General features: G+C 32.9%; 2 protein-coding genes and 2 pseudogenes across 3 annotated transcripts; all 4 read left to right on the forward strand.

Annotated features, from left to right (window-relative positions):
- Positions 1 to 523: 523 nt before the first annotated feature.
- Positions 524 to 4,993, forward strand: LOC105179389 (phosphatidylinositol transfer protein CSR1). Of its 2 annotated transcripts, XM_011103002.2 has the most exons (6): positions 525 to 906; positions 1,452 to 1,604; positions 1,960 to 2,106; positions 3,212 to 3,364; positions 3,951 to 4,073; positions 4,732 to 4,993. In XM_011103002.2, the coding sequence occupies exons 1-6, from the start codon at positions 772 to 774 to the stop codon at positions 4,807 to 4,809; spliced, it is 789 nt and encodes a 262-aa protein (XP_011101304.1). In that variant the 5' UTR covers positions 525 to 771; the 3' UTR covers positions 4,810 to 4,993. The 2 variants fall into 2 exon arrangements, with proteins under 2 accessions (XP_011101303.1, XP_011101304.1); XM_011103001.2 differs by lacking the exon at positions 4,732 to 4,993 and having other exon boundaries at positions 524 to 906; positions 3,951 to 4,721.
- A 4,151-nt stretch (positions 4,994 to 9,144) lies between these two features.
- Positions 9,145 to 11,427, forward strand: LOC105179391 (annotated as a pseudogene).
- A 5,304-nt stretch (positions 11,428 to 16,731) lies between these two features.
- On the forward strand, positions 16,732 to 19,621 carry LOC105179390 (annotated as a pseudogene).
- A 1,206-nt stretch (positions 19,622 to 20,827) lies between these two features.
- LOC105179392 (deoxycytidylate deaminase) lies at positions 20,828 to 24,479 on the forward strand. The gene is made up of 9 exons (XM_011103004.2): positions 20,828 to 21,071; positions 21,730 to 21,805; positions 21,939 to 21,978; positions 22,788 to 22,846; positions 22,932 to 22,969; positions 23,117 to 23,180; positions 23,282 to 23,335; positions 23,949 to 24,050; positions 24,307 to 24,479. Exons 1-9 carry the CDS (start codon positions 20,893 to 20,895, stop codon positions 24,361 to 24,363), a joined length of 669 nt encoding a protein of 222 aa, XP_011101306.1. The 5' UTR covers positions 20,828 to 20,892; the 3' UTR covers positions 24,364 to 24,479.
- Positions 24,480 to 25,160: the final 681 nt, after the last annotated feature.

Genomic DNA, 25,160 nt, shown 5'->3' on the forward strand with positions numbered 1-25,160 from the left:
AAGATGAATTAATTAAAATATATTTGTGGATCAAAAATTTATAATTTTATTTATTTTTTAAAATATTTTGATCTTTTTAATAGACCTTAGTGAATAAATTTTTTCTTTGGTCAACTTTTTTTTTTATTTAGAGTGAATTGGTTATATTTTAAAAAAATGCAAGTACCCATGTGATATTACAAATGAGCAAATTTCTTATAAAAAAATAAACAACAATTTACCTCCTTATATTTTTTAAAATATAAGAATGTACCCCCTATAATTTTTAAAATATAGCAATCTACCTCCCTATATAAGGAGGTAAATTATTTCATTTTAAAATGTATATGAGAATAAATTGCTATATTTTATTTATATAGGGTAATGTGCTCATTTTTAATATTATAAGAGATAAATTACTATTCATCCTATTATATTTTATTATTATATGAATGAAGTGTGTTTCGCTCAATACTTGAAAGATTTTGTTTCACCTATTTAAACATGATAAATCGCATGAGCAACACTCCATATCCATATGTAACGCTTTAAGTGCACGCTAGCAACGCTTTCGGAAAAACCATGTCAATAACACTACACTTTATTTAACGACACGTTTGCAGCGATTTCATCTCTCTTGTCTCTCTCACACACATCAAAACACACAGTATCTCAATATCTCACAATGTATTAATATAAAGCAACAACGAATTATGGTAGTATTTGCTGTCACAGTTCGGACACTGGAGCTACACTCAAGTACCGAAACAAGAATACTAACTGTTTGATGAAATGGCGCAGTGTCTGAGACTCAGGCCTCCTCTGCTTCACCATTTCAAGACAGTTGCAGTTCGCCCCAAGAAACCCACCAAGATTTTCAAGTTCAGTGTTCGTAGTTGTTCTCTGGCCCCGGAAAATGCTCACAAGGTTCCCGCTTGCAGTGCTTGTTCTGAATTTTGTTAATCTCGTTTGGAATGGTGTACATTCTTGTTTTGTTGTCATGTTTCAGTGGAGGATGTTGTTTGTTCCTTTTCGTTTGTCATTTCTATTTGCGTTTTGTTCTTGTTGTGATTGCTGTAAAAATTTTGAATTGAATTGCTGGAAAATTCTTGGGGTAGTAGAAAGTGAGCTTCAACCGTTTTCTTAGTGGAGGACTGATGGAATTGTGAACTTGCTTCCAGTTTAGTTTGTTGGATCAATTCAAATACACATGTATGATGTTGTCCCATTTTTTGGGAGAATTTTGAGTTCATAATTGTGTCATGAAATGATTCTTTCACACGTTTCTTGTTTGGTATGAGAAAGATACTTCATTCTTTGGAGTTCTTTTCAAGTTCTATACAACGTTTGATGAAGTAACAAATTCAGGACAACGTCACAGGATGCAAGTGCAATTCCAAAAACGATTATGCTTTGTTCCATTTCTTTAGTGATTTGATAGAATCGAGTTGATCATATCTTTGATGTTGCAGTTAGTGGCAGAAGTCAAAGAGAAGCTCAAGAAAGAACATAATAGTCTCCCAGTGGGCAAGTATGGAAGAGATGATGAAGAGATGATACTTTGGTTTCTGAACGACAGAAAGTTTTCCGTCGAAGATACTGTCTCCAAATTGACTAAGGCCATCGTAATTACAATTCATACTCTGATGATTCTGTTTCTCAAAGTCCCACTTCCACTGCTTGGTGCATGTTTACGTTGAATTTTGAGTTTGTTCCAATGTATGAAAAAGAAAAGAAAAAAATTGAATTCTAACTGTAAACAAGCATCTGAGGGAGCCCCTGGTTTTTTATTTTTATTTTTATTTTTATTTTTTTGAGAGAGAGCCCCTGGCTTAGTCATTGTTCCATTATGCACATTATGAAATCTTATTTTTTGAAAATAACATCAAGAGGAGCATAAATGGATAACTATATTTAGGTTTGCAGCGAGTACGTATTTTAGACTTATATATACCTGGAATTTTCATTTTACCTAAACAGAGATGGCGTCATGAATTTCGTGTATCTGAATTGTCAGAAGAATCAGTCAAAATTGCAGCTGAAACTGGAAAAGCTTATGTGCACAACTATCTTGATGTATATGGCAGACCAGTGCTGATTGTGGAAGCAGCCAAGCATTTTCCACAGGTATCTCTAAGACCTGAACTGCCTATGATCTATATTATACAGTCAATACATGTCCTCCATTATTTTCTGTAGATTAAGAATGAAAAAGAGCCCCTTAATAATTCCACCGAAAATATCAAGATTATGCCCTTCTCTTACTGAAGAATGCCTCCTTTTAGTTACTGAATGGTGTGCTGCAGGTCCACTCTTAATGAGCTTTATTTAAGTTGACTACCTGCATGAAAGAGCCTTAAACTTTAACTTACTGCAAAAATCTTGAATTCCTATGATAAACATAAGATCTTTCAGCCCTTACTGAAATGCTGTTGGTTGATCCAATACCAGAGTCCAAAACAAACTTATTAGCCAATAACAACTGCCATTGAACTATGGCTATATCATTTGCTGTGTAACTTTCAGAATATAGTGGGAATCATTTCTACGTAAAAGGGAAGATTAATTTTTCGTTGCGTGCAGCTTCGCCAGCACTCCCATTTATCCATGAGACTATTAAGTTTGTGAAATGTGGCAATATATCATGTTAGCTGCTGCTTGGTTTTGCCATCATTGCTAGGACAAAGAGGAAAAGGGGCTGGGCTTATGCATTCTTCTCTAACTATGTTTTCATGTTTCATTTATCTGAGACTATTAATTTGTCTATGAGACTATTAAGTTTTTCGTTGCATGCAGCTTCGCCAACACTCCCATTTATCTATGAGACTATTAAGTTTCTGAAATGTGGAAATATATAATGTTAGCTGCTGCTTGGTTTTTGCCATCATTGCTAGGACAAAGAGGAAAAGGGGCCGGCTTATGCATTCTTCTCCAACTATGTATTCATGTTTCATTTATCTGAGACCTAATTCTCTCTTGTGATGGCCCTTTTGTAATGGATTGCAGACACAATATCGTCTGATAATTCTTTATAAGAAATTTTATTTACAACGAGGTGCTCTTTAATACTCCTTTTGCAATTTTTCAACTACTATCAGTAACATAATGAGGTGACGAAAAGATGTCAGCAGTTGCACTAGTCCTATGTTTTGGAATTTTATCTTTAGCAGTAAGCTTTGCTTCAGACTTAAGCTTGCTTGTTGATGATATGTGCCAATTTTCATCCATTCAGAAGCAGGAACCACGTGAAGATGAGAAGCTATGCGTGTTTATGATTGAGAAGGCACTAAGCAAACTTCCAGCTGGAAAGCAGGAAATACTTGGCATAATTGATCTCCGAGGATTTCAGACACAAAATGCTGATCTAAAGTTCTTAATATTTGTGGTAAGTTCCTAGAACTGTCTTTTTGCTATATCAAACAGCCCCTTTGTCAATGTTTTAGGTCTGAACCACTTCATACATGCTCTTACTTCTATCAGGGAAAAAGTTCCTTCTGGCCTAGAAATGACTTACAGGAAACGATCAAATATGAAAAAAAATTCGCTATCACTTACTTGAATCTTCTTTGTTCATAAATTTTTCAACTAACAAATCTGTGTCATGCAATTTCTAACTAATTTCCAACTTCTCTAATAGAATGTTTTCGAGCTTTTTAACTGTGATCCATCAATGGTATTGTTCCTGCTCTTCAGACTTTAATTCTGAAACTTGCTGCTTTCTTTCGATCAAATTTTTTTACATTAAGAAATGCTGCCAAATATTAGTGAAAGAGTGGTTGCCACAAGCTCTGACCGCTTATTTTATCTTTCCATTGTTTGTTTTCTTCATAAACCCCTATTCTTGGTTGAATTTTCTTTTCGTTATACATTATGCTATTCAATCTCCATTCTGGAAGTTACAATGCCGTGGCTGAGGTAGCTTCCGGGATCACAATTGGTTTTTTTCCAAATTACTTTTTGTCCATTTGCAGTTTGACGCATTCTACTACTACTACCCAAGGCGATTAGGTCAAGTCCTTTTCGTGGACGCTCCCTTTGTATTCAAGCCAGTTTGGCAGCTGGTCAAACCCCTATTGAAATCATATGCCTCTCTGGTATGCATTCGCGACAATGCTCAAGATCTATCGGATTCTCCAAGCACTTTCTCATTTTACATGTTTTTCTGCATCACTCAGTGCTAATTCACTTCTGACTGAGTGCTGCAACCATATGATATGTACCATTTTCAGTAGCTTCAACGTTTCTTAATAGTGGGTCAAATTTCTTTTGTTGAATTAACTAACCAGGAAGAGCCTATGAGTTTAATTCTTTAACAGCTTACCGGTCATGCATGAGCGCGTCTTCCGTGCAATTCTTTGTGATTGTGTTTGGTTAAGTTTTTAGCTGTTTTGCAAATGATGTCTTAAGAAAAGTATTGGAGAATGTTCTAAATATTTGGTATTTTCTTGGGGTTTTGTGAAAACTTCTTTCGTTTCTTTCTTTTAATTCGTGAAATATTCTCGTTTTACACCCTCAGAAAAGAAAACCAAACAAAATCAGGTTTCATATGAATCAATTTCTTTCACAGTAGTTATTCTGTGTTAACTCTCAGTTTCCCATCATTTTTCATTAACATTAAGCAGCAAGAACTACGAAAATCTGATACTCACGATACTGCAGTTGCTTATAACATTTAAAAACTTTCTTACTTTTCTTTCGTATTCGCTTTGAATATGCATGTTTGTCGTACTTCTTTTCGCATATGTTTTGTAGGTGCGATTTTGCTCGGCGAAAACTGTCAAAGAGGAGTATTTTACAGCAGATACTCTTCCACCTATCTTCAGAGACTGAAGACCAGAGGCATTACAAACATTTCATGGAAATTCATCAGTTTCATTACATAAAGCGTTTCTTGTTTCTCGAATGAAGTTTGTTGTATTAATTTTGATGTTTACTTTTATGAGATTTCAATCTTGTAGAATTAGTGGGACAATTATTTTTCACTCGTTATATATTGAGGGAGTGTTTGTAAAAATTTGTGGGTGTTTTCAAAAGTAATTAATTGGGGGGGGGGGGGGGGGGGAAAGTACAGAAGTGATTGAGATGTAAAGTTGACAGTGCTTCAAAAGATTAGTTGTAAGTAGAAAAAAGATGATAAGTACTCTGTTTCTTGATATATGGAAATATTTATTTCCATTACCTTTCTCTCTATGCTCAAAAAATACTACAAAATATTATGTCAATATATAGTGAGGAAAATTAGAAAGGAGGGCAAATTTTTTGGTATTAGCAACAAATTAATTTAGCCAGGGTGATAATTTTAAGTTTTGTGATTCTAAAATTAACATTAGAAATGAAATATTTTCTTGCTATAATTGAAAAGAAATTCTAATATTGCAAAACTTTGTAGCAAGCCTTACTAAGCGAAAAATTTGAAAAATTCTCCTCAAAATTTTACTAATAAATATTTTCATGTAAAATTTCTAGATATGAACAACAAAAAAAGTGTAATGCTAAAATCAACGACAATTAATTATCAAATAAATATTTTTCTTGCTAAATTAGGAACGAATTTTATTATTTTGCAAGGAATTTATATTATTACTAATGAAATAATAAAAGGAATTTATATTATTACTAATGACGCTATTTATTGTAGTGAAACCTGTCAAAGCTTGCAAAAGAGCTCATGAAATCATAGTAATTGGTACGAATTTTGGGATGGATAACTCAATCTTCCTCACCAAACGTAACCCTTCAACCAACTAGCAACTTTGAGTGTTTTTTTTGAGTGTTTTTTTTTTTTTTTTTTAAATTCTGAGGCCTCCTTTATTTAACATGATGGGTTTTAAGTGGTATAAATAACTTTAGAATTGTAATCTAAACATAATAAGCTATAGTAGCTGGTTTTAACTACTAATATCGAGCTATTTAAAAATTAAATGTGATTAAGTGGGATCCCAACTAATAACTCCAAATAAATGTGGCCTCAGAGAAGTATGATTAGTGCAAATTGGACTCACAAAAACCATCAATTAGTTTAACGTCGGTCAAGCAAACAAAGAATTGCTTTTACTATGGCTTGAAAGACTAACTAGCTAAAATGCTTACATTCATGACGAAACTAGTACTTTGGAGTATACTAGATGCGTGTGCATAACTTAAATTTTTATTATTTAATTGAATATATAAGAAAAGGATGGATAATTAATTAAGATTGATAAAAGTAAATTAATTTTATAATGTGTATGAATTGGAAATTATTAATAGAACCAATTACATAAAAGAGATTGTCATTTATGGGGGAGAAAAGGCAAACTAAAGATGTTTTAGGAAAGTTAATATTTTTTTTTGCCAAAGTAGTTACTATGAGGCCTTGAAACATAATAAATAGTATAAATACATTTTTTGATTTGTTGCATCCAAACAGCACACAACTATTTTTAAGGTTTAAAAGCTCTACAAATAAGAGATCTTAGGTCAAATTTCTAGCGATATTTATCTACTTTTAATTTATAAATTTTTATTTGGTTATATGCTTAGGTTGAGTTATCGACAGCAAATTAGACGACTCTCAGCTAAACATTAAAAGTCAGTTTGAGTTTGAACAAAATAACGGGATCGACGAGCCAGATCTTAAACTTTACATATCTGTAATAAATGAAAAATGTGGAGTATTTTTCAAGTGTTGGGTAAAAATTTATAGATGTGGCTTAATCTATACTATTGAAGCCTTGACATCTTCGACTAGATCCTGAGTCACCAAAACATGACTGGATCGAACACAAAATGTGCGGTTTTTCATCTTATTCGAATACTTTTGACAGTTCCACAAAGAAATTTCTCTTAAGAAATACTCCCTTATTTATAAGATATATAAGTCAAATGAAATAAATAATCGGCAAATATACAATTTTTTAACTACAGCATGATGTGCTTCGTGCGACAATAATTAGAATAAATAATCAGTATCGGCATTTTTAAGACGTTAATATGATACTACTTAAGTCAAAGATACTGTTTGTTGATGGATACTAAAACAAGTATTCTAGGAAACATATTCATACCTAACCTAAGCATAATCAAAGTCATCAGCTGGTCTTGACCCACAAAAGAAAGAAATTAAGTCAAAGATAGCGCTTCTTATTGATGAATATTAAAATTAATTTGAATATTTTATTATAAAATTATATAATGAAAAATTATTAATATATTTGATGTTTGAATTTAAGAAAAAATAAAAAGGAACTTTCAAATGTGGGCTCACTCCCAAATAAAACAAATACTTTGTAGTTGGAGTACATGCCAAATATTTGCCTTTCTTGCGCCTGTCAAGGACTGCCATATTAATACTTAAATTATAATCACAAATTTCACATTTTTGCTAATTATTCAAAATTAAGTTCTATTGGAAGTGTCAATGTAACTTGCAATTGTTTTCTAATACTTAGCTATCAATGTCTCAATTCAATTTATAAAACAATCTCAATTAATATTTTGTGTACCCTATATATATGTTAGAAAAAGATTAGAAAAAAACTTCTCCAATCATTTGCAAATTTTAAATCAACAAATGAATTGAAACGGAACCAAAAAAATTATAAACTACTATAAAGTAGACATATATCTACATTTGTACGCATTGATCCATAACTTTTTAATTGTGAGACCTCAACCTTACTACTTAAGGAAGCCTCCTTATGTTTGGATTCCGTGCATTTCTTTCCATCAAAATAAAAAGATATATATATATATATATATGTATGTATGTATGTATGTATATAGCAACCTACATATATATGGGTGGATTTTTGAATAATGTCTATAGAAAAGGTACTGGCAAAAGTTCATATTTCAAAGAGAAGCAAATGTTAAAATGAAATTAAAAGCACAAGGAGGATTGTACACATACATTCCTTTTTCAAAGTGTAAATTTGGCTCAAAAGTCTATGCATCTTAAAGAGCTCAACTGTCAAATTCAGAGACAGTATTAAATATTAGACAATGAGTTTGACAATTCTTTCCTTATAAATTCCATACATTTGGATACAATTATTTGAATGAAAAGTATAAAACAATGTGTATTAATTATGAACACTGGCCAATTAGAATTTTTAGGAATCATTTCGCAATCAATATGGGATGGGGAAATGGCAACATTTTCCCCCACCTAATCCGTCCATGTCTTTGTGCAGCCTTTATTAGATCAATTATCCCACCTCCAAGACAACTCAAAACACTTGAACATATGTCTTGCAAAATTCTTGTTGAATTTTGATTCGGTCAAATTTGAATTAATTATATGATAGGTACAATAAATTTATCATATGATTAGTGTATAGTTTAAAAAAATTATTAATCACAAAATAAATGTATATATATAATTAGATTGACTAGAACAAAAATTTTTCCGTATATCCCATCCTTTCGTCAGGTATGTAGCGAGGTCCAAGAAATCAATGTGTGACGAGAATGTCAACTCCTTTCCCATCCACTCAACGTCTCCCACATACGATGTGTGCCCTCTTGATGTGGTTGATGCTTTCAGACAATTTCTCCCACCAATTCAGACCTCCTCCTAACTTCATCCTACCTCAAACACTATTCATCTATTTGGTTTATGCATTCCCAATTCATCAAATTTCTTCCGTTTACTGAATATTGATTCGATGTTCGGTTATTTTTTAGAAAAAAAAATGGTAATTCGATCGATTTCGATTTTTTGCTCCAATAAATCGAAATTAATCGAATACTGATTTTCTTTTTAAATAGAAAAATATATATCATCATTTTATAAAATATATACAAATAATATCATAAATTTAACTTTATTCGTATTTAAGTGTAACTATCTTAACTTGACAATTACTAATCTTATTCAATTCTAAATTTAATCTTTTCTAAAATTCGATTGGTTCAGTACAACATTGAATTATATAAAAATAAATTTGATTTTTACTAATACATTGAAATAAATCAAAATAAATTTGATTTTTACTTAATTAATTGAACCGAATATTTCAATTCAGTGACGTACTAAAATTTTTGTTCGATTCGATTCAATTAATCAAAATAAACACCTCTAAATCAATAATCCACATTTACAAAATGTTGCCATCGATTGGTATCACTTGCTCAATTCTATAAACATGACATATATATTAAATAAAATAAAAAATACAATAAAAGCCAATATGCTTCAATTTTGTACTACCATGATAAAACTTATATATATATACATAGAATAGAAATCATTATAAGATAACGCTCTCAAGTCCCAAGTGAAGCTGCAATATTTTCATTAATATAGTTTACCAAGAATCTTAATTAATGGAGGCTGAAGGTGGCGGCCGCAGCTCTACCAGGAGGAAACTTCTCCTATTTCTCAACTGCGTCCTGCTCATCGTAGGCAACTGCGGTGGCCCGCTCATCATTCGTCTCTACTTCATCAAGGGTGGCAAACGAATCTGGCTCTCCAGCCTCCTCCAAACCGCCGGCTTCCCCGTCATCCTCATCCTCATCACGCCGCCACAGCGCCTCCACCAAGCTCGTCTTCATGAACCGTCGGGTTTTCCTCGCTTCCGTGATCCTCGGCGTCGTCGCCGGCGGCGCCAACTACTTCTACTCCTACGGCCTCGCGCAGCTGCCGGTCTCGACCTCGTCTCTCATCGTCGCGACGCAGCTGGCCTTCACGGCGGCGTTCGCGTTCCTCCTCGTGAAGCAGAGGTTCACCGCGTACTCGGTCAACGCCATCGTCCTGCTGACGGTTGGCGCAGCGGTGCTGGGGATCAACTCGAGCGGCGACCGGCCGGCGGGGGTGACGGGGAAGGAGTACGCGTTGGGGTTTGCTCTGACGGTGGCGGGGGCGGCACTGGGGGGCACTGGGGGGGTTCTTGCTGCCGTTGGTGGAGCTGACGTACGCGAAGGCGAAGCAGGCAGTTACGTACACCCTGGTGCTGGAAATTCAGATGATGATGTGCGTTTTCGCGACTGCTTTCTGCAGTGTTGGGATGCTCATCAACAACGATTTTCAGGTCAATTAATATTTACTCTATTTTAATTAATAGTCAGCAATTGAAGCACTCTCCATTCAGTATATAATTGAAAATAAAAGTTAAAAAGTTATGTAAATAAACATTAAACAAAATTAACTCTAAACCGATGGTTGAAAAATAAATGTACTTATAACGAGTAATTTTTATCCACATAATAATAGTTATTATAGGTCCTTTTTGTTTAATTAATAGTAAATACAAATAAAAAAATTTGATTTTACATTGACTTTTTTTTCATTTTAATAAATTTTTTTATAATTTGGTTATGAAAATAATAATAATGTTGTAATAGTTTTTACTTTTATTTAGAAAAAGTTGTAAGCAGTATTAAAAGTTAGAACCGTTTGAAAATAAAAGTTAAAAGTGAAAAAGAAAAGTTGGAGTTGTAGTTTTTGGACAAACCAATTTAATGTTTACAATCTTACATGTAAGCTGCAGAAATTGGTAGTTAGGAGCTATTTATAACTTTTAGCTTAAATGAACTTAATATAATTAGTTCAAAATTAAAAGTTATAAGCAAGAACACTATTTTCAATTTATTTTTATCAATAAACTGATAAACGATTTATGTTAAGCTCTTGACAAATGCATGTAAGGGGTGTTTGGAAACATTTATCTTAAGTGTTTATTAGCTTATAATTGGAAAAAAAAAAAAAAGACTAAAAAAAGTGTCTTAATTTGTTTACAGTTTTTACTTGAATTGATTAAATTAAATTGATTCAAATCCAAAGTTATAAATAGGTCTCGGATTATATGTATAATTATGAAATCCGAACTTTTATTATTTAACTTAAATTTTTTTTTTATATATTTATTTCTATCCAAAAAATAAGAAGTTATTGCAAACACATCTATATATCACAAAGTAAGAAGTTCATTAACTTTGTGCTAGAATTACAACAAAGCTTTAAAAATATGGTACCAACAAATTGTGTGTTCTGTTTTGCAGGCAATTCCGAAAGAGGCAAAGCAATATGAACTTGGAGAAACCAAGTACTATTTGGTGCTCTTTTGGACAACCATTGTCGTGCAATGGTTTTTCTTGGGCTGCATTGGAGTAGTGTTCTATGCTTCATCTCTATTTTCAGGCATAGTAATCACAGTTTCGCTCCCCATCACAACGTTGTTGGCTGTTGCTTTTTACCATGAAAAGTTTCAACCAGAAAAGGGGGTTTCCCTATTCCTCTCTCTTTGGGGATTTACTTCGTACTATTTTGGTGAGATGAAACAGAAAAAGATGAAAAATGACAGTGTTGATCTTCATAGCAGAGAAACAGTACAGATGAGTGGCCTAGTTGTTGTTGATCCTTGATTGGTAGGAGTCATTCTGCCTAAATACAATGTTGGGGCAGACTCCACACTCTCACAGATTGTTCACCAACTTATAAGTTTTTGTTAGCTTACTTTATTTGTACAAGATTTCTTAGAAGTTTTTGTTTTATATATTAATGTTTTTGTAGTATTTGTGATTATCAGTGTAGAAGATGATTCAAGTTGGCATCATATGTAACTTAATTCATGATGTCAAAAGCATATCAAGAAATTGCGAACTAAGATGGATGACGCCCACAACTCTACTTAAACTTTTAACCCTTGTTTATTTATGAAAAAAGCTCATTGCCTCTGCATCAACGAGTTACGTTACTTTTTTTTTAATTCAAAAAATCATTTTGTCATTTTTTCTATTTATGCAATATTTTTGCATATTAGTAATTTTACATGGAGATTTATTGCATTTAGTCTTTTATTTTTATGATGTGTTCAATAAAAAATATTTTTAAATTTTCTTAATTCAAATATATAAAAATATTTATGTGAATTGACAGCGAATTGTAGACAAATATTTCTAGCATTTCTACAATTTTGCCCACGAAGCATTTGAAAATTATCGCAAATAATGCTATATAACTTAAGTGTATAATTATGAAGGTAAGTGAGAGTATATATTTACTATAGTCTAGTTATGTAAACAACATATCAATATAACATTGCGTTTGTTTGGTAGATAACAGTTACAAGCTCACGTTCATTTATAAAAACTCAAGTATTAAAAAAGAGGCAATTTATAAATAATTTGAGGACAGGTAATTATCACTGGCCCACATCTATCCTTAAAAAATTGGTTATTAAAGAGAAGGGATATCCACTTCATAAACACCCCTACGGACCCTCTCCCAACCATTGTGCGACATAGAACTTGTAACATTCACTTCCATCTAATCCACGCATGTCCTCGTGCAGTGTGGACCCCCTCAATCCACCCTACATCGAAGACTCACACATAAATTTTCTTTCTGGATATCGGTAAGGTACTGTTCTGACACCACTTGTCTTAAAAATCCACAACCATCGCCAAAAGATCAGCTACTAAGAAGGAAAGATGCCCACTTTAAAACACCCCGAGGATCCTCTCTTCCAATCGATGTAAAATGGGGAACTTGCAGCAATAACATGTAAGGGAAAAAGGAAAAATATAGCATCGATCATATCACAAATTTTATGCTAGTTTATATATATGGAAATTAAATAAGTTAAAAATCTATAGGGCAAAATTGTTTAAGTATTTAGATTTAATATAATATTTTTTTAATAAATAGTAGATGAATACGCACATTCATTGCGGATGTAAACATAGTTTGACTACCTTATTTCCATTATTGGTGGGGCAGTGATCAAGCAACTACCATAACCAAATTCATTTTAAACCATAATATATTTTTAATTAATTCGAATATTTTATTACAAAATTATATTACGTATCACATTTTATTTAGTATGATTTCATTCATAATTATATGCACAACTTTTTATTACTAGTTCTTACTGGTGATAATGTTTATAAAATAATTACATTATTAAAATTACAAAATTTATTATGATGCTGAAATAAAAAATTGTCACTAAGCATATTACCAGTAACGACATCAAGAACAATCACTTAATTTTTTATTTTGAGATGACTTTAAATTTATGTTTTGTGAAATTTAATATATTTATATTATGAATAATTTTGTTTCTTTAATTTGGTGTTGTTTGTCTAATAAATTACTTAGTTATTGTTGAGAAGTTTTGGCCCAGAATCAAAATTGGTAGGTCCAAGCTCATAGCACCCCAACCACTCACCATGGATGGCAACCCAAATTTGCTGCCTCGGGCCCATTCCTCGACCCATACCCGTGACCCGGCCCACTCCTCATCCCCCAACCCGATTCTTTACCTAATTAATTAGGTCCATCTCTTTGTAGATGTAATCATAAAACTGATTCTCTCTCTCTCTCTCTCTCTCTCTCTCTCTCTCTCTCTCTCTCTCTCTCTCTCTCTCTAATACATATACTCTCTCTCTCTCTCTCTCTCTCTCTCTCTCTCTCTCTCTCTCTCTCTCTCGTTTCTCCTTCCTCTCTGAATCAACACCGCCATCTTCTCTATTCTCGTTTATCTTGCCCAGTCGTCTCTCTCTCTCTCCGGCATAAATATCCCTCCTCCTATAAATCCTCTGGTGGAATGAGATAACCTGTATTTCTTCTAGGTGCTGGTTCTGTGTGTTTCTTTGTGGACGAAGTTTCTTAGTGGGTATTTTGGGTCTATGTGATCGGCCTTTTGTGGATGTCTGAGTGGCTGGGCCTTGATGGCTGTTATGAGTTTAACAACCGGTATGTGGTTGTCAGTTTTAGTAGTTGTGGGCTATTCTCATCGAATCTAGCCCCTGAGCCATTATCATTTTTTTTTTTTGTTTCCATCTTACTTTGTTATCATTTTTTGTAATTATATTTGTTAATTTTCATTTTTAATAAATTCTGTAATTTTGGATTGTAATAATTTTTTTTTATCTGTACTATTATTTTAGGCTCATCACGTATGCATAAATTTTCAACAGTTAAATTCATGAAAACAATGAGGAAAATATTTATTGATACACTCCGAAAAATAAAGTTAATTAACTAATTACAGCATCTAGAGGGTCAACGAGTCATGTCGATCGAGTTATACAAAATGTGGTTCATTATTTAGTTCGGATCTGATTTATCTGTTACACAATGAAATATTATTATATATTTGGTGAATTGAATTAAAAGAAAAAAAAATCAATTTTGGGCACACTCCCATAAAAGTACTTCTTACTTTGAATATATATATATATATATATATATATATATATATATATATATATATATATATATATATATATATATATATATATAAATATATATATATATATATATATATATATATATATATAAATATATGCCAAATGATTGCCTTTCTTGCGCCTTGAAACCTGGTAGTCTGTGGTGAAAGACTGGCATAATCAATATTTAAATTTATAATAATGGCACAATAATGACAAATTTCACATTTTTCGGTATTATTCAAGATTTAGTTCTATTGCGAGTGTCTACATAAGTCAATGCAACTTACAATTCCTTTTAGATAAATTACAATTATCTCTCCTGAGATTTGATATAAAAAATATTACAATAAATAAAATTATAATTTTAGTGCATAAAAATAATTTGACCAATTCACCATAAAAAATGAATGGCAAACTCATATGATAATTTTCTAGGAGATCCTCTTTTGAGATACGCATCATATACTTTATGAGTTTCAATTTGTTGTCAATGGCGTTTTTAAGATATGAATTTCTTCTCCTATAGTATTATAATGACTTGGCGCATTTTCTTGTATTTCACTCTCACTATACTCTTATTTCTTGTAGATTTTTATTTTCTCAAAAACTCCTCATTTTTCAGAGGCTTTGTTGTACGTAAGAATCTTGTAGATTTTTCCTCCTCGTAGATTTTTGTTCCTTGTAAGCTCTTTACTCCTTTTAGACTTTTTACTCTTTGTAAGGTCTTTAGCACTCATAGGCTTTCATAGTTTTTCGTATCGTCGAATTATTCTCCTTTATTTGTAATTAATGTAAATTAATGCAATTGAAGGAGTTGACTAAAATTTCTAAAAATTAATGCAAATGAAGGTGTTGACTAAAATTTTTAAAAATAAGTTAGAAATAGAAGAAGCTTATAAGTTAATTTGTATAATGTTTTCAAACATTGTATAACATGTTTCCAATTTTTAAATTATCATAGATATATATTTTAAAAAGTATATCAACTCATCCAAAACACCTTCCAAGTCATTGACTATGACATAACTCTTTATAGTAATTAGATAGGTTATATATAGCAATTTATGTTTAGTGTTTGTTGACCTAATGTATTGTAAATTCATCTTTCTCCACACTTTTTTTTATAAAAAAATATAATTTTTATTTCTTACTTAATAAGTAAAGAAAGAATATCATACATACTTCCATAAAGAAAGGTAATGAGAAAATGTGATGTCTAAAATATCATACACAAATTTATGCGACATGTTTCTTTTAGGTCAATCATGCTTCAAACGCACATATCCCAACCTTTTTTCAAATGTATGTATAAGAAAGTCCAAGAAATTAATGTGGGGCGAGAATGCCCTTCAATCCACAGCTCCCTCAAACGACGCGTACCGCCCTTAGGAGAGCCCCGACTACCTCAAACCCTTCCACCGATCCACACGTTTTGGATTGATCCTACCTCAAAGATTCATCCGCGTCTCACCCTCTAGGTTTTTGGAGGGCCCTGTTTGATTATCACATTATTAGTGGTCCACGTGCATGAAAATCATGCTATATATTTTATTTAATATAATATTTTATACACATAACTCGTATATATTAAATATAATAAAAAAATAAGGAATAAAAAAAATCAATCTACCTCAATTTATACTAACATGAGAAAACTTGTACATTTTATAAATTTATAATAATTCAATATAACACGAGCCCCTAGTGAATGGGCAATCACATATATAGACTAGAAATCATAAGATAAAAGCTCCTAACTCCCAAGTGAAGCTGCAATTTTCAGGGAAAAATATTTTTTTAGTCCGTTAAGTATGTTTAATTTTAGTATTAATTTTATAAGTATGCCCATTTTTTATTAACTCCAGTAACTTACAAAATTGATTAGATTTAGTCCGTTTGAGGGTTTTCTATTTTTTTGTTTGGCCAAAATTTTAAATTTACCTGGAACTTGCCAACGTATAAATTAGTCGGTCCAATTCGCGGCCAATTAACCACGTGTCATCCACATGGGAAAGTACATGGCTTGCATACGTGGCTTGTATGCTGATTGGGCAGACCCTTCTCTCTACAAAATTAAATTCATTTAAAAAATTCAAAAAAATTAAACAAAAATTGATTAGGGAAAAAAGTGAGCTTATTACCTTGTACTCTTGACAGAAATGGAACCTCCTTTTTCAATTTTGATTAATGCAAAAAGTCTGAACCATTGCTTTCTTTCTGCAGTAACAAAAAAGTGATCCTTCCACGGAAGAAGATATTGGAACCGAGAGATAAAGGAGAAAAATGGGTTTGTGCAAGTATGTGGAGAAGAAAATATATTTTGTTGGTTAGGAAAAGTGTTTTGGAGGGAAAAGTCACCTTTCTTCCCTCCAAAAGATTGTTAACTTGTCTTCCACATCATGATTTTAGTCACATAGGATTATAAATCAACAAAAACGCCTCTAAGTGTCCAGTCATATCTCTTTTCCGGGCAAATTATAAATCCAATTCATCGGATGACTAAATATAATCAATTTTACTAGTTACTGGAGTTAATAAAAAATGGATATACTTATAGAACTAAAACTAAAATTGTGCATATTTAATGGACTAAAAAAATATTTTTTCCCAATTTTCACATTTACCAAGAATCTTAATTAATGGAGGCTGCAGCTGGTGGCCGCAGCTCCACCTGGAGGAAACTTCCCCTACTTCTCAACTGCATCCTACTCATAGTAGGCAACTGCGGTGGGCCTCTCATCATGCGTCTCTACTTCATCAAGGGCGGGAAACGAATCTGGCTCATCAGCTTCCTCCAAACCGCCGGCTTCCCCGTTATTCTCATCCCCCTCACCATCGCCTACGCATGGCGCCGCCGCAGCGCCTCCAGCACCAAGCTCGTCTTCATGAACCGTCGGGTTTTCCTCGCGTCCATAATAATCGGCGTCGTCACCGGCGGCTCCAACTACTGCTACCGACCGCAACCCTCATTGTCTCGACGCAGCTGGTTTTCAACGCGGCGTTCGCGTTCCTCCTCGTGAAGCAGAGGTTCACCGCGTACTCAGTGAACGCCGTCGTCCTGCTGACGGTTGGCGCCGTTGTGCTGGGGATCAACTCGAGTGGCGACCGGCCGGCGGGGGTGACGGGGAAGGAGTACGCGTTGGGGTTTGCTCTGACGGTGGGGGCGGCGGCGCTGGGGGGTTTCATGCTGCCGTTGGTAGAGGTGACGTACGCAAAGGCGAAGCAGGCGGTTACGTACACCCTGGTGCTGGAAATTCAGATGATGATGAGCGTTTTCGCGGCTGCTTTCTGCTGTGTCGGCATGCTCATCAACGGCGACTTTCAGGTCTGTAAGCACACTCCATGTATTTATATAATTTATTTTTAAATTTAATTAATTAAAAAACAAAATATAAATTAAAAAAAGATGAAATAATTTCAAATTTGCATGAATAAAAAATCAACTTTAAAGATGATGAAAAATACATATGTTTGTGGGTATTTTAGTAAACGTGTATATATATATATATATTGTGGAATGAATTTCTGTAATTAAATAATATCACGTGATTTATGTTGATGACTAATTAATCCATTTTAATCATATAGTAAACGACCAATCATATAATGGTACTGAATTTGAAAAGTGCTTTTTAAAGTTATATATATATATATATATATAATATTTTGCAATTAAAATTAAGAATAATTCCTTGAGTTATTATATAATTATACACATAAATTTCAGTAGTTTAGAAAATTACAGTTAGTTCCCATGAAATTTGCATGTATATACAAATAGGTTCATTTATTAGTTAAAATTTACTTTGTTAATATTAAAAAAAATAATTGAACATAAATGATATTTGCCCTAACATATTGCATGTCAAAAAAAGTTTTTTTTGCTAAACTATCCTTATAATAATATACAACATCACATGCACTTACGTGTGTAAATCATGTATAAGAGTAATTTGAATCACAAATAATTTTATTTTATCAGTAATAAGTCAATTATGAGAAAATATAATCAATTTTTATCTGATTTTTTTGTTAATATCAGCAAATTTGATATTTTTTTATTAATTAATGACTCACTTGTTAGACGAAAATAAATTTCAAGACTACTAAATGTAATTTTTTGAACCACATGGGGTATATGAATAATTACACCAAACCTTTAAGGAGGGCAGTGTAATTATTCCTAAGAATTATTAGACCCAAAAATCAAATTGTGTATAAAATATATACAGCCCTTAACTCAACTAAAATGCCAATTATAAGTCGTTGCTTGATTGGTAATATTGAAATTTTACAGTCAAATGTTATGAGTTTGAGTGCGACGAAAGTGGATGTATGTCTAATTTTATAATAGTTTTGTTATTTCTTTGTCTCGTTTGAATGTATTTATTTATTTAAATTATTGGTGTATAATTAATAAATCTTTAAATTTTAAACATATTGAATAATGTAATAAATTATATACCACTAAAAAAAATAGACTAAAATGAATGTCAAGAATTAGTAGCAATTAAGACTTAAGAAATATCAAGAATCTATAACTATCAAATAAGTTATTATTAAAGTAAATACATACACATGTGAGATTTAATCTCAAAATATTTAAATAATTGGGGTTTGAATTTAGCTACTTTGATAAAAGTTCATTAGCTTCAAGCTAAACTTTAAAAAATGCACTCTAGAGGGTGTCTAGGGATTTTATACGATGTTATAAAAGTATATACAACGCTATGTAATATTTGATAAAATTTTTATAAAAAGAATTTATAAATTTCATTAATAAGACGTTATGATCTTATAATCTCTTATTAAGATTTTAACAAATTTCTTCAGATTAGTTATAACCTTTTCATTATTAATATCTTATAAACTAATAAGCTCCCAATATTTTATTTTTAAAACTTATAAGTTATTTTCTAAAAAAAAATTTATCAAGCACTTTGTAATATTTTATAAAATACTTTAAAGAACTTATACGTTCACCCAAACACCCTATTCAATATTTATGGGAATTATTTGCCAACAAACTAATATGTGTTTTGATTTGCAGGCAATCCCAAGAGAGGCAAAGCAATATGAACTTGGAGAAACCAAGTACTATTTGGTGCTCTTTTGGACAACCATTGTTCAGCAATGCTTCTTCTTGGGCTGCATTGGAGTAGTGTTCTATGCTTCTTCCCTACTTTCCGGCATAGTAATCACGGTTTCGCTCCCCATCACAACATTGTTGGCTGTAGTTTTCTACCATGAAAAGTTCCAACCAGGAAAAGGGGTTGCCCTCTTCCTATCTCTTTGGGGATTCACTTCATATTTTTTTGGTGAGATGAAGCAAAAAAATATGAAAAATAACAATATTGTTCTTCAGAGCGGAGAAACAATACAAATGACTGATCTGAGTGTTGCAGATCCTTAATTTCTAGGAGTCATTCAGTTTAAATGTAATGTTGGAACAAACTTCATACTCTCACAGATTGTTCACCAATTTATAGGTGGTAAAGTTATTGTAGTTATATATTGTGTTAGCTTACTTTATTCGTATTCTTAGAAGTTTTCATTCTATATATTAATGCTTTCCCAATATTTGTAATTATCAATTTATTGGGACATTCTTGGATGGATTTAGTGTAATACTTTTGGTCTATTCGAGAAGTACATGTGCATAATACTTGTGTGTTAAAAGAATAGGTAGAAAGAAGAAATTGCAAAGTAGAATGGACAACGCCCACAACCATACTTAAACTTTAAGGCCTTGCTTATTTATGTTTTTATTTTTGCTTTTTCATTTTAATTTATTTGAAAATGTAATCTTATGTTTGTTTATAGAATTAATTATATTTTATCCCCAGTAGAAATATGAATAGGCACAAAACTTCTCTAAACACAACAAAATACACACAAGGCAACATGACTCCCTAAACTCTTTCTTTTTTTTTTTTTCAAAGAAAAAAAAAATCTTATTACCTCGTATCAGGGGTTGCATTGCGTTTTTTTTTTTTTATATATATATAAAGAGTCGTCTTGTCCTTTCAAGAAAATAACTATTAAGGACCCACATTCATTCCTAAAATTTCGATTATTAAGGAGGAAGGGCACTCACTTTGTAAACACTCTCAAAATATCTCTCTCAACCCATACGGGCTAGAGACCTTGTAACAGTCATCCCATCCAGTCTCCTCGGCCTCTTCTTACATCAACATTGGCCCATGGATCCTCGTTTAGGTATTAGTAGGATTCTGTTGTGATACCTTTTGTTATAGACTCACATTTATCGTTAAAGATCAAGTACTAAGAATAAGGGATTTTTCACTTTATAAACACCCCAAGAAATAAAAATTTATAAAATAACACGTGTGGGAAAAAGAAAACTTAAATTTGTAATTAAAATAAATAAATAAATAATAAAAACATGTAATGCGCTAACTAGCCCTACCATTATTAAAAAGAAATGAAAAATAATTAAAAAGAAGAAGATAGGGGAAAATACAAATTGGAGTGAGCTGAAATACAAATAATTAAAAAGAAATGAAAAATAATTAAAAAGAAGAGGATAGGGGAAAAGAGTCTATGTATGGAATTGGGCTGAAATACAAATTGGAGTCAGCCCAATAGCTCTTGAGCGAGCCCACATTTTCCCGCTACTTTTTCACTTTTTACATTATTTGCCACCCTTTTTCGTCATTTTCGCGGCAAAGATTTTCTCTCTCACTTAGTTGTGGGTGTGAGTGTGTGTGTGAAGTGCCGGGGAAGGTGATGAATTCGAGAGAGATAACTTTGCTTTTCGCCGCAGCAGGATTGGGTGCGGTGACCTCCGCTATCTCCGTCAGCTTGTTCTTCAACTTCAGAAGCCCCAAGAAGCGCTGCTCGGAAAACGGCGTCGAGGAGAAGAAATCTGCTCTTCAGAGCCCATTTGATCCCGCAAAGCGGAAAGGGTCGGTATTATTTGGTTCCATTATTGACTTTTTTTGTGTTTATCTTTGGAGATGGTGCTAAATATGGTCAACAGTGTTGTCTCTTCACTCGAAATGTATTTGGAATGATTAGAAGAGAAAGAGGGTTTTAGGACGAAATTTTCATTAAACTTGAGAGTTTGAAATGTAAGTTACAAAGTCTATATCGACATTATGTTTAAGTTTTTTTCTTTTCTTTCCCTCGGTGAATACTGTAGATTGCTTGTTGATTTGAGGTTGCAGATGAAACGATTTGGGTTTGACAAAGTGTTCGAACTTGGAATCAGTTCTTGCAGTACTTTGAAATCCTATTGTTTGGGAAGAAAAACTCAAAAGGGAATTCTATTATTTTCGTTTCAATGAGAAATGTTGTGGTGTTTTAAACTGTGAATTTGGAGCTAAGGATTTCAAGTATAAAATCCTTACCTAAGAAAACTTTAATTGATTGAGAATTTTGAATTTGATGGCCCAAGCTCCTCAGGAGTCATGGCATCAGTTACAGTAATGCAGTAGTTCTCAGGCAGGAAATCAAGCATGAATTACAACAAAAGTGTAGCAGGGGTTTGCTTTAAGATTTATTATAAAAAGAAGCGAAAAACTTCTAAATTTCATTCCCTTGGTATTTTGATTTGGATTGCAGATATCTGTCCTGGGATGACTATTTTATGGCAATTGCATTTCTTTCAGCTGAGAGGTCCAAGGATCCCAACAGACAGGTTTCATTACATTATTATACTATTAAAACAAGAGGACAAGAGAGAGAGAGAGAGAGTTGCCCTTCTGTGTATTATACTAAATTTATATTTTATGGTTTGTTGTAACATCTTAGTTACTTGTCCTTTTCTATAGGTTGGTGCTTGCTTGGTGAGCGAAAAGGGAATAATACTTGGTAAGATTGCTTGATTGAATGAGTTTTTCCTAAGAAAACTTTCATCATTAATTTCGAGAATGATTATTATTGTTAGACTGTTATTCTATCTTTCTACTTTGGCTTGTCATATATTGATGTTTCGTGGTCCTGAAAGCATCTACCGACCTAGCAAATACTACAGTAAAAAGTGTCCTTCCTCAATTGAAAGTGGGGTTCACCAGTTGCAGCATTGATCCCTTAGCATGTAGATTTTCCCATTTGAATGTTCAACAGGACCCTGCCTGCATGACTAGCTATTGCGAGAACAAGATTGGATTACCATGCCTAATGCTCTAATTTTCTGTTTGTTCACTTTTAGAGCAGTTTTCTTTAGGTTTTTTGTCTTCTGAGCAATTTGAGACTGGTCCTTAGTGCAAATTAGCGGGATGCATTTGGCACGAACCACAATTTCTTTTAGTTATAAACGATGTAGAATTTTAGACTCCATATTAAGAATTACTTTAATCGATTACAACGTAGACTATTTCACTCGCTGACTGATCACTTATAGTGAAAGCACCTGGTCATGACTTGTGTTACCTATTGGATTTTTTCCGAAACCAAAGAATCTGATTTGTTCTCTTTGGCCAATGTGTTCCCTGAACCTTCAAGCTTGTGGTCTATTTTGTTATGCATGCAATTGGTAAGGGATTTGAAGTACTGGATTACTTTCTGTTTATCATCATCAATCAAGCATGTGACTCTAAAATCCTTTCTTAAGTAAAACCTCATAGTCATAATGTTTATTAAAAAACTGAAGCTATTGTTGGTATTTTGGTTCATTGAAGGCATTGGTTACAATGGGTTTCCACGTGGTTGCTCAGATGACAAGCTTCCATGGTCTAAGGTTTGAAGTCCTTTCTACCTTAAGATGAAATATAGAATCAATGTTTAAAATTTGAGTATCTCTTACTTCTACCCTGGTATATCAGAAATCCAAGAATGGAGATCCCCTGGAAACAAAGTACCCGTGAGTCCTATAATTTTAGTAATGAGTAAACTTCTCTTGCCATTATATGCATTTACTTGTTTTCAACCTCGGGTTTGTTCTTTTCAAGTCATTCTCCTTAATACCAAAGTTGCAACTGATCATTTTCTTTTTGGCGGTTTCTTGCAGTTATGTATGCCATGCTGAAGTCAATGCTATCTTGAACACAAATCATGCATCTGCTGCAGGGCAAGTTAGTTCTAGTCTCATCTGATGTGTCAGTTTCCTTTATTTCTTTCAGTATTCAGGTTTGGCATTTCTGATTGTATGAATTTACCTGAATTACCACTGCAGAGGCTTTATGTTACAATGTTTCCTTGCAACGAATGTGCAAAGATAATTATTCAGGTGATTAGAAGTTTCTTTATTGCAATTGGTAACTCGATTCATGCACATACTACAACTACTTGCTAATTTGAACGAGATTGTAATGCTGCCCGTTGAATGTTATATAGTAACATGGAGGGAGGAGGTGACTAAGGCCCATTCACTGAATCTGGTGTCTGTAATTCATATGGAATCCCAGATGTTAGTTTCATCATTTTTTTTAGTGAAAGAGTCACTTTCAGGTAAGAAGGATTTGCAACTGAAGAAGCAAGGGCACTGCTGAATTAACAATTTCAAATAATTTATAATCTAATATCTGCAACCGTTGGCACTTGTAGCTGCATTTTTCTAAACTAACATCTCAAGTGGGCATTTCTTGGGTATCTGAATGCCTGTCTCATGAGAAGCCAGACGTTTGTATTACTCAATACAATCACAGATATAAAAATTAATCCCTTAATATTTGAGGGACATTCTTTCCTCGAAATTGCAGTTATTAACATCTTAAATTTTCACTATTCCTCCTGTTTATACCACCGTTTCCACCCATTCTGCCCATACATCTAATGCTTTACCTTTCAGCTTGCTGGCATAAATCTGGTTTTCTTAGGAACTGAAAGTCTTAATTTTGCAGTCAGGTGTTGTAGAGGTTATCTACTATGTGGAGAAGAGATTGGAAAATCCGGATGCTGCCTATGTTGCTTCGCGCAAACTTCTATCTATGGCAGGTGTAAAAGTAAGCTAAGATACTTTCTCCGAAATGCTTTCTGCTATCATCTTGATCTCAAAGATTGTCATCAAGAACCTTCAAGGAAAAGTTCTCTATCAGATGCACCCTTCTCTCTCTTCCACAAAGGAAAATCCAGTAAAAGTTCAAAGGCAAAAAAAAGAAAAAGACGAGAAGTTTTAGTATTTTATTAGATTTGAACCTTTTAACTAGTATTTCTATCTATAGCTTGCTTATATTGACGTCAAAATTTCTTGTTTTAAAGGTAAGGAGACATCAGCCGCAGATGGAACAGATCCTGATCAAATTCGATGACCTTTAGGAGCTTCTAAGACAGCTGCACCAGTATGCTAACCTTTAATAGTGTTATGGACATAATTAGCCCAAATGTTAAGAAGTCCAATAGAGTTACTGCAAAATTAATAGGTCTATGGACTATTATCACTAATGAAAACAAAACAGATAGTAAAAAAGTTGTTAGGCATGCTAGAAATGGTGACACTTGTTCAAAGATCCTTTATCAGGTTTTGTATTTAATGTTATGGAGAGCAATGAAAAGAGGAGAGAACAATTTCAAAGAAAAGATTCTTCTTCTTCCTCAATTTCTGGAGCCCTTCCTAACACATCGAAGTCTTTGCTGTGGTATGTACACTTGTGGAGATTATAGCAATTTGTATGATCATCTCCTGTCCCCCGTCAAGAAACATGGAGAATTCAGCTGCAATTGCAAAGTCTCCTGCTCTATCTTCTCAATGTTGTCGACTTTGAGTGCCTTAGGCAGCATGATGAAGAACATGAATTACACTTACATCCTACAATTTAGATATATTATAAAATTGAAATTTTACAATACACTTTTGTAGCTATATATTATTTGGGAATTTTTCTGGCTAAGTTTATATTTAAAGTATTCTATATCCTTATGTTTTGTTGAATATTGATTGATTTAAAATTCTTCTAACATGAACTTATTGAAATAATTTCTCCAAATTCTTTTCAAAACAAAATTTATCAATCCAAATATGGCGTTATAAATTTCTCTCTTAAAATTTAATGTCTATGAGAATTGATATAAAATATGACAGTAAATGGGGTCGTTATAACATTATATAAATGATT

This window comes from Sesamum indicum, unplaced genomic scaffold, assembly GCF_000512975.1.
Source record: "Sesamum indicum cultivar Zhongzhi No. 13 unplaced genomic scaffold, S_indicum_v1.0 scaffold00155, whole genome shotgun sequence".
Classification (NCBI taxonomy): Eukaryota; Viridiplantae; Streptophyta; class Magnoliopsida; order Lamiales; family Pedaliaceae; genus Sesamum; species Sesamum indicum.

Bases quoted from the DNA above. Each gene is read 5' to 3' on its own strand.
- LOC105179389 (XM_011103001.2), top strand. From the start codon at position 772: ATGGCGCAGTGTCTGAGACTCAGGCCTCCTCTGCTTCACCATTTCAAG. The intron at 1,605-1,959 runs GTAATTACAATT...TTACCTAAACAG, and splicing joins CCAAATTGACTAAGGCCATC to AGATGGCGTCATGAATTTCG. The intron at 3,365-3,950 runs GTAAGTTCCTAG...GTCCATTTGCAG, and splicing joins TAAAGTTCTTAATATTTGTG to TTTGACGCATTCTACTACTA.
- LOC105179392 (XM_011103004.2), top strand. From the start codon at position 20,893: ATGAATTCGAGAGAGATAACTTTGCTTTTCGCCGCAGCAGGATTGGGT. The intron at 21,072-21,729 runs GTCGGTATTATT...TTTGGATTGCAG, and splicing joins GATCCCGCAAAGCGGAAAGG to ATATCTGTCCTGGGATGACT. The intron at 23,336-23,948 runs GTGATTAGAAGT...TTAATTTTGCAG, and splicing joins GTGCAAAGATAATTATTCAG to TCAGGTGTTGTAGAGGTTAT.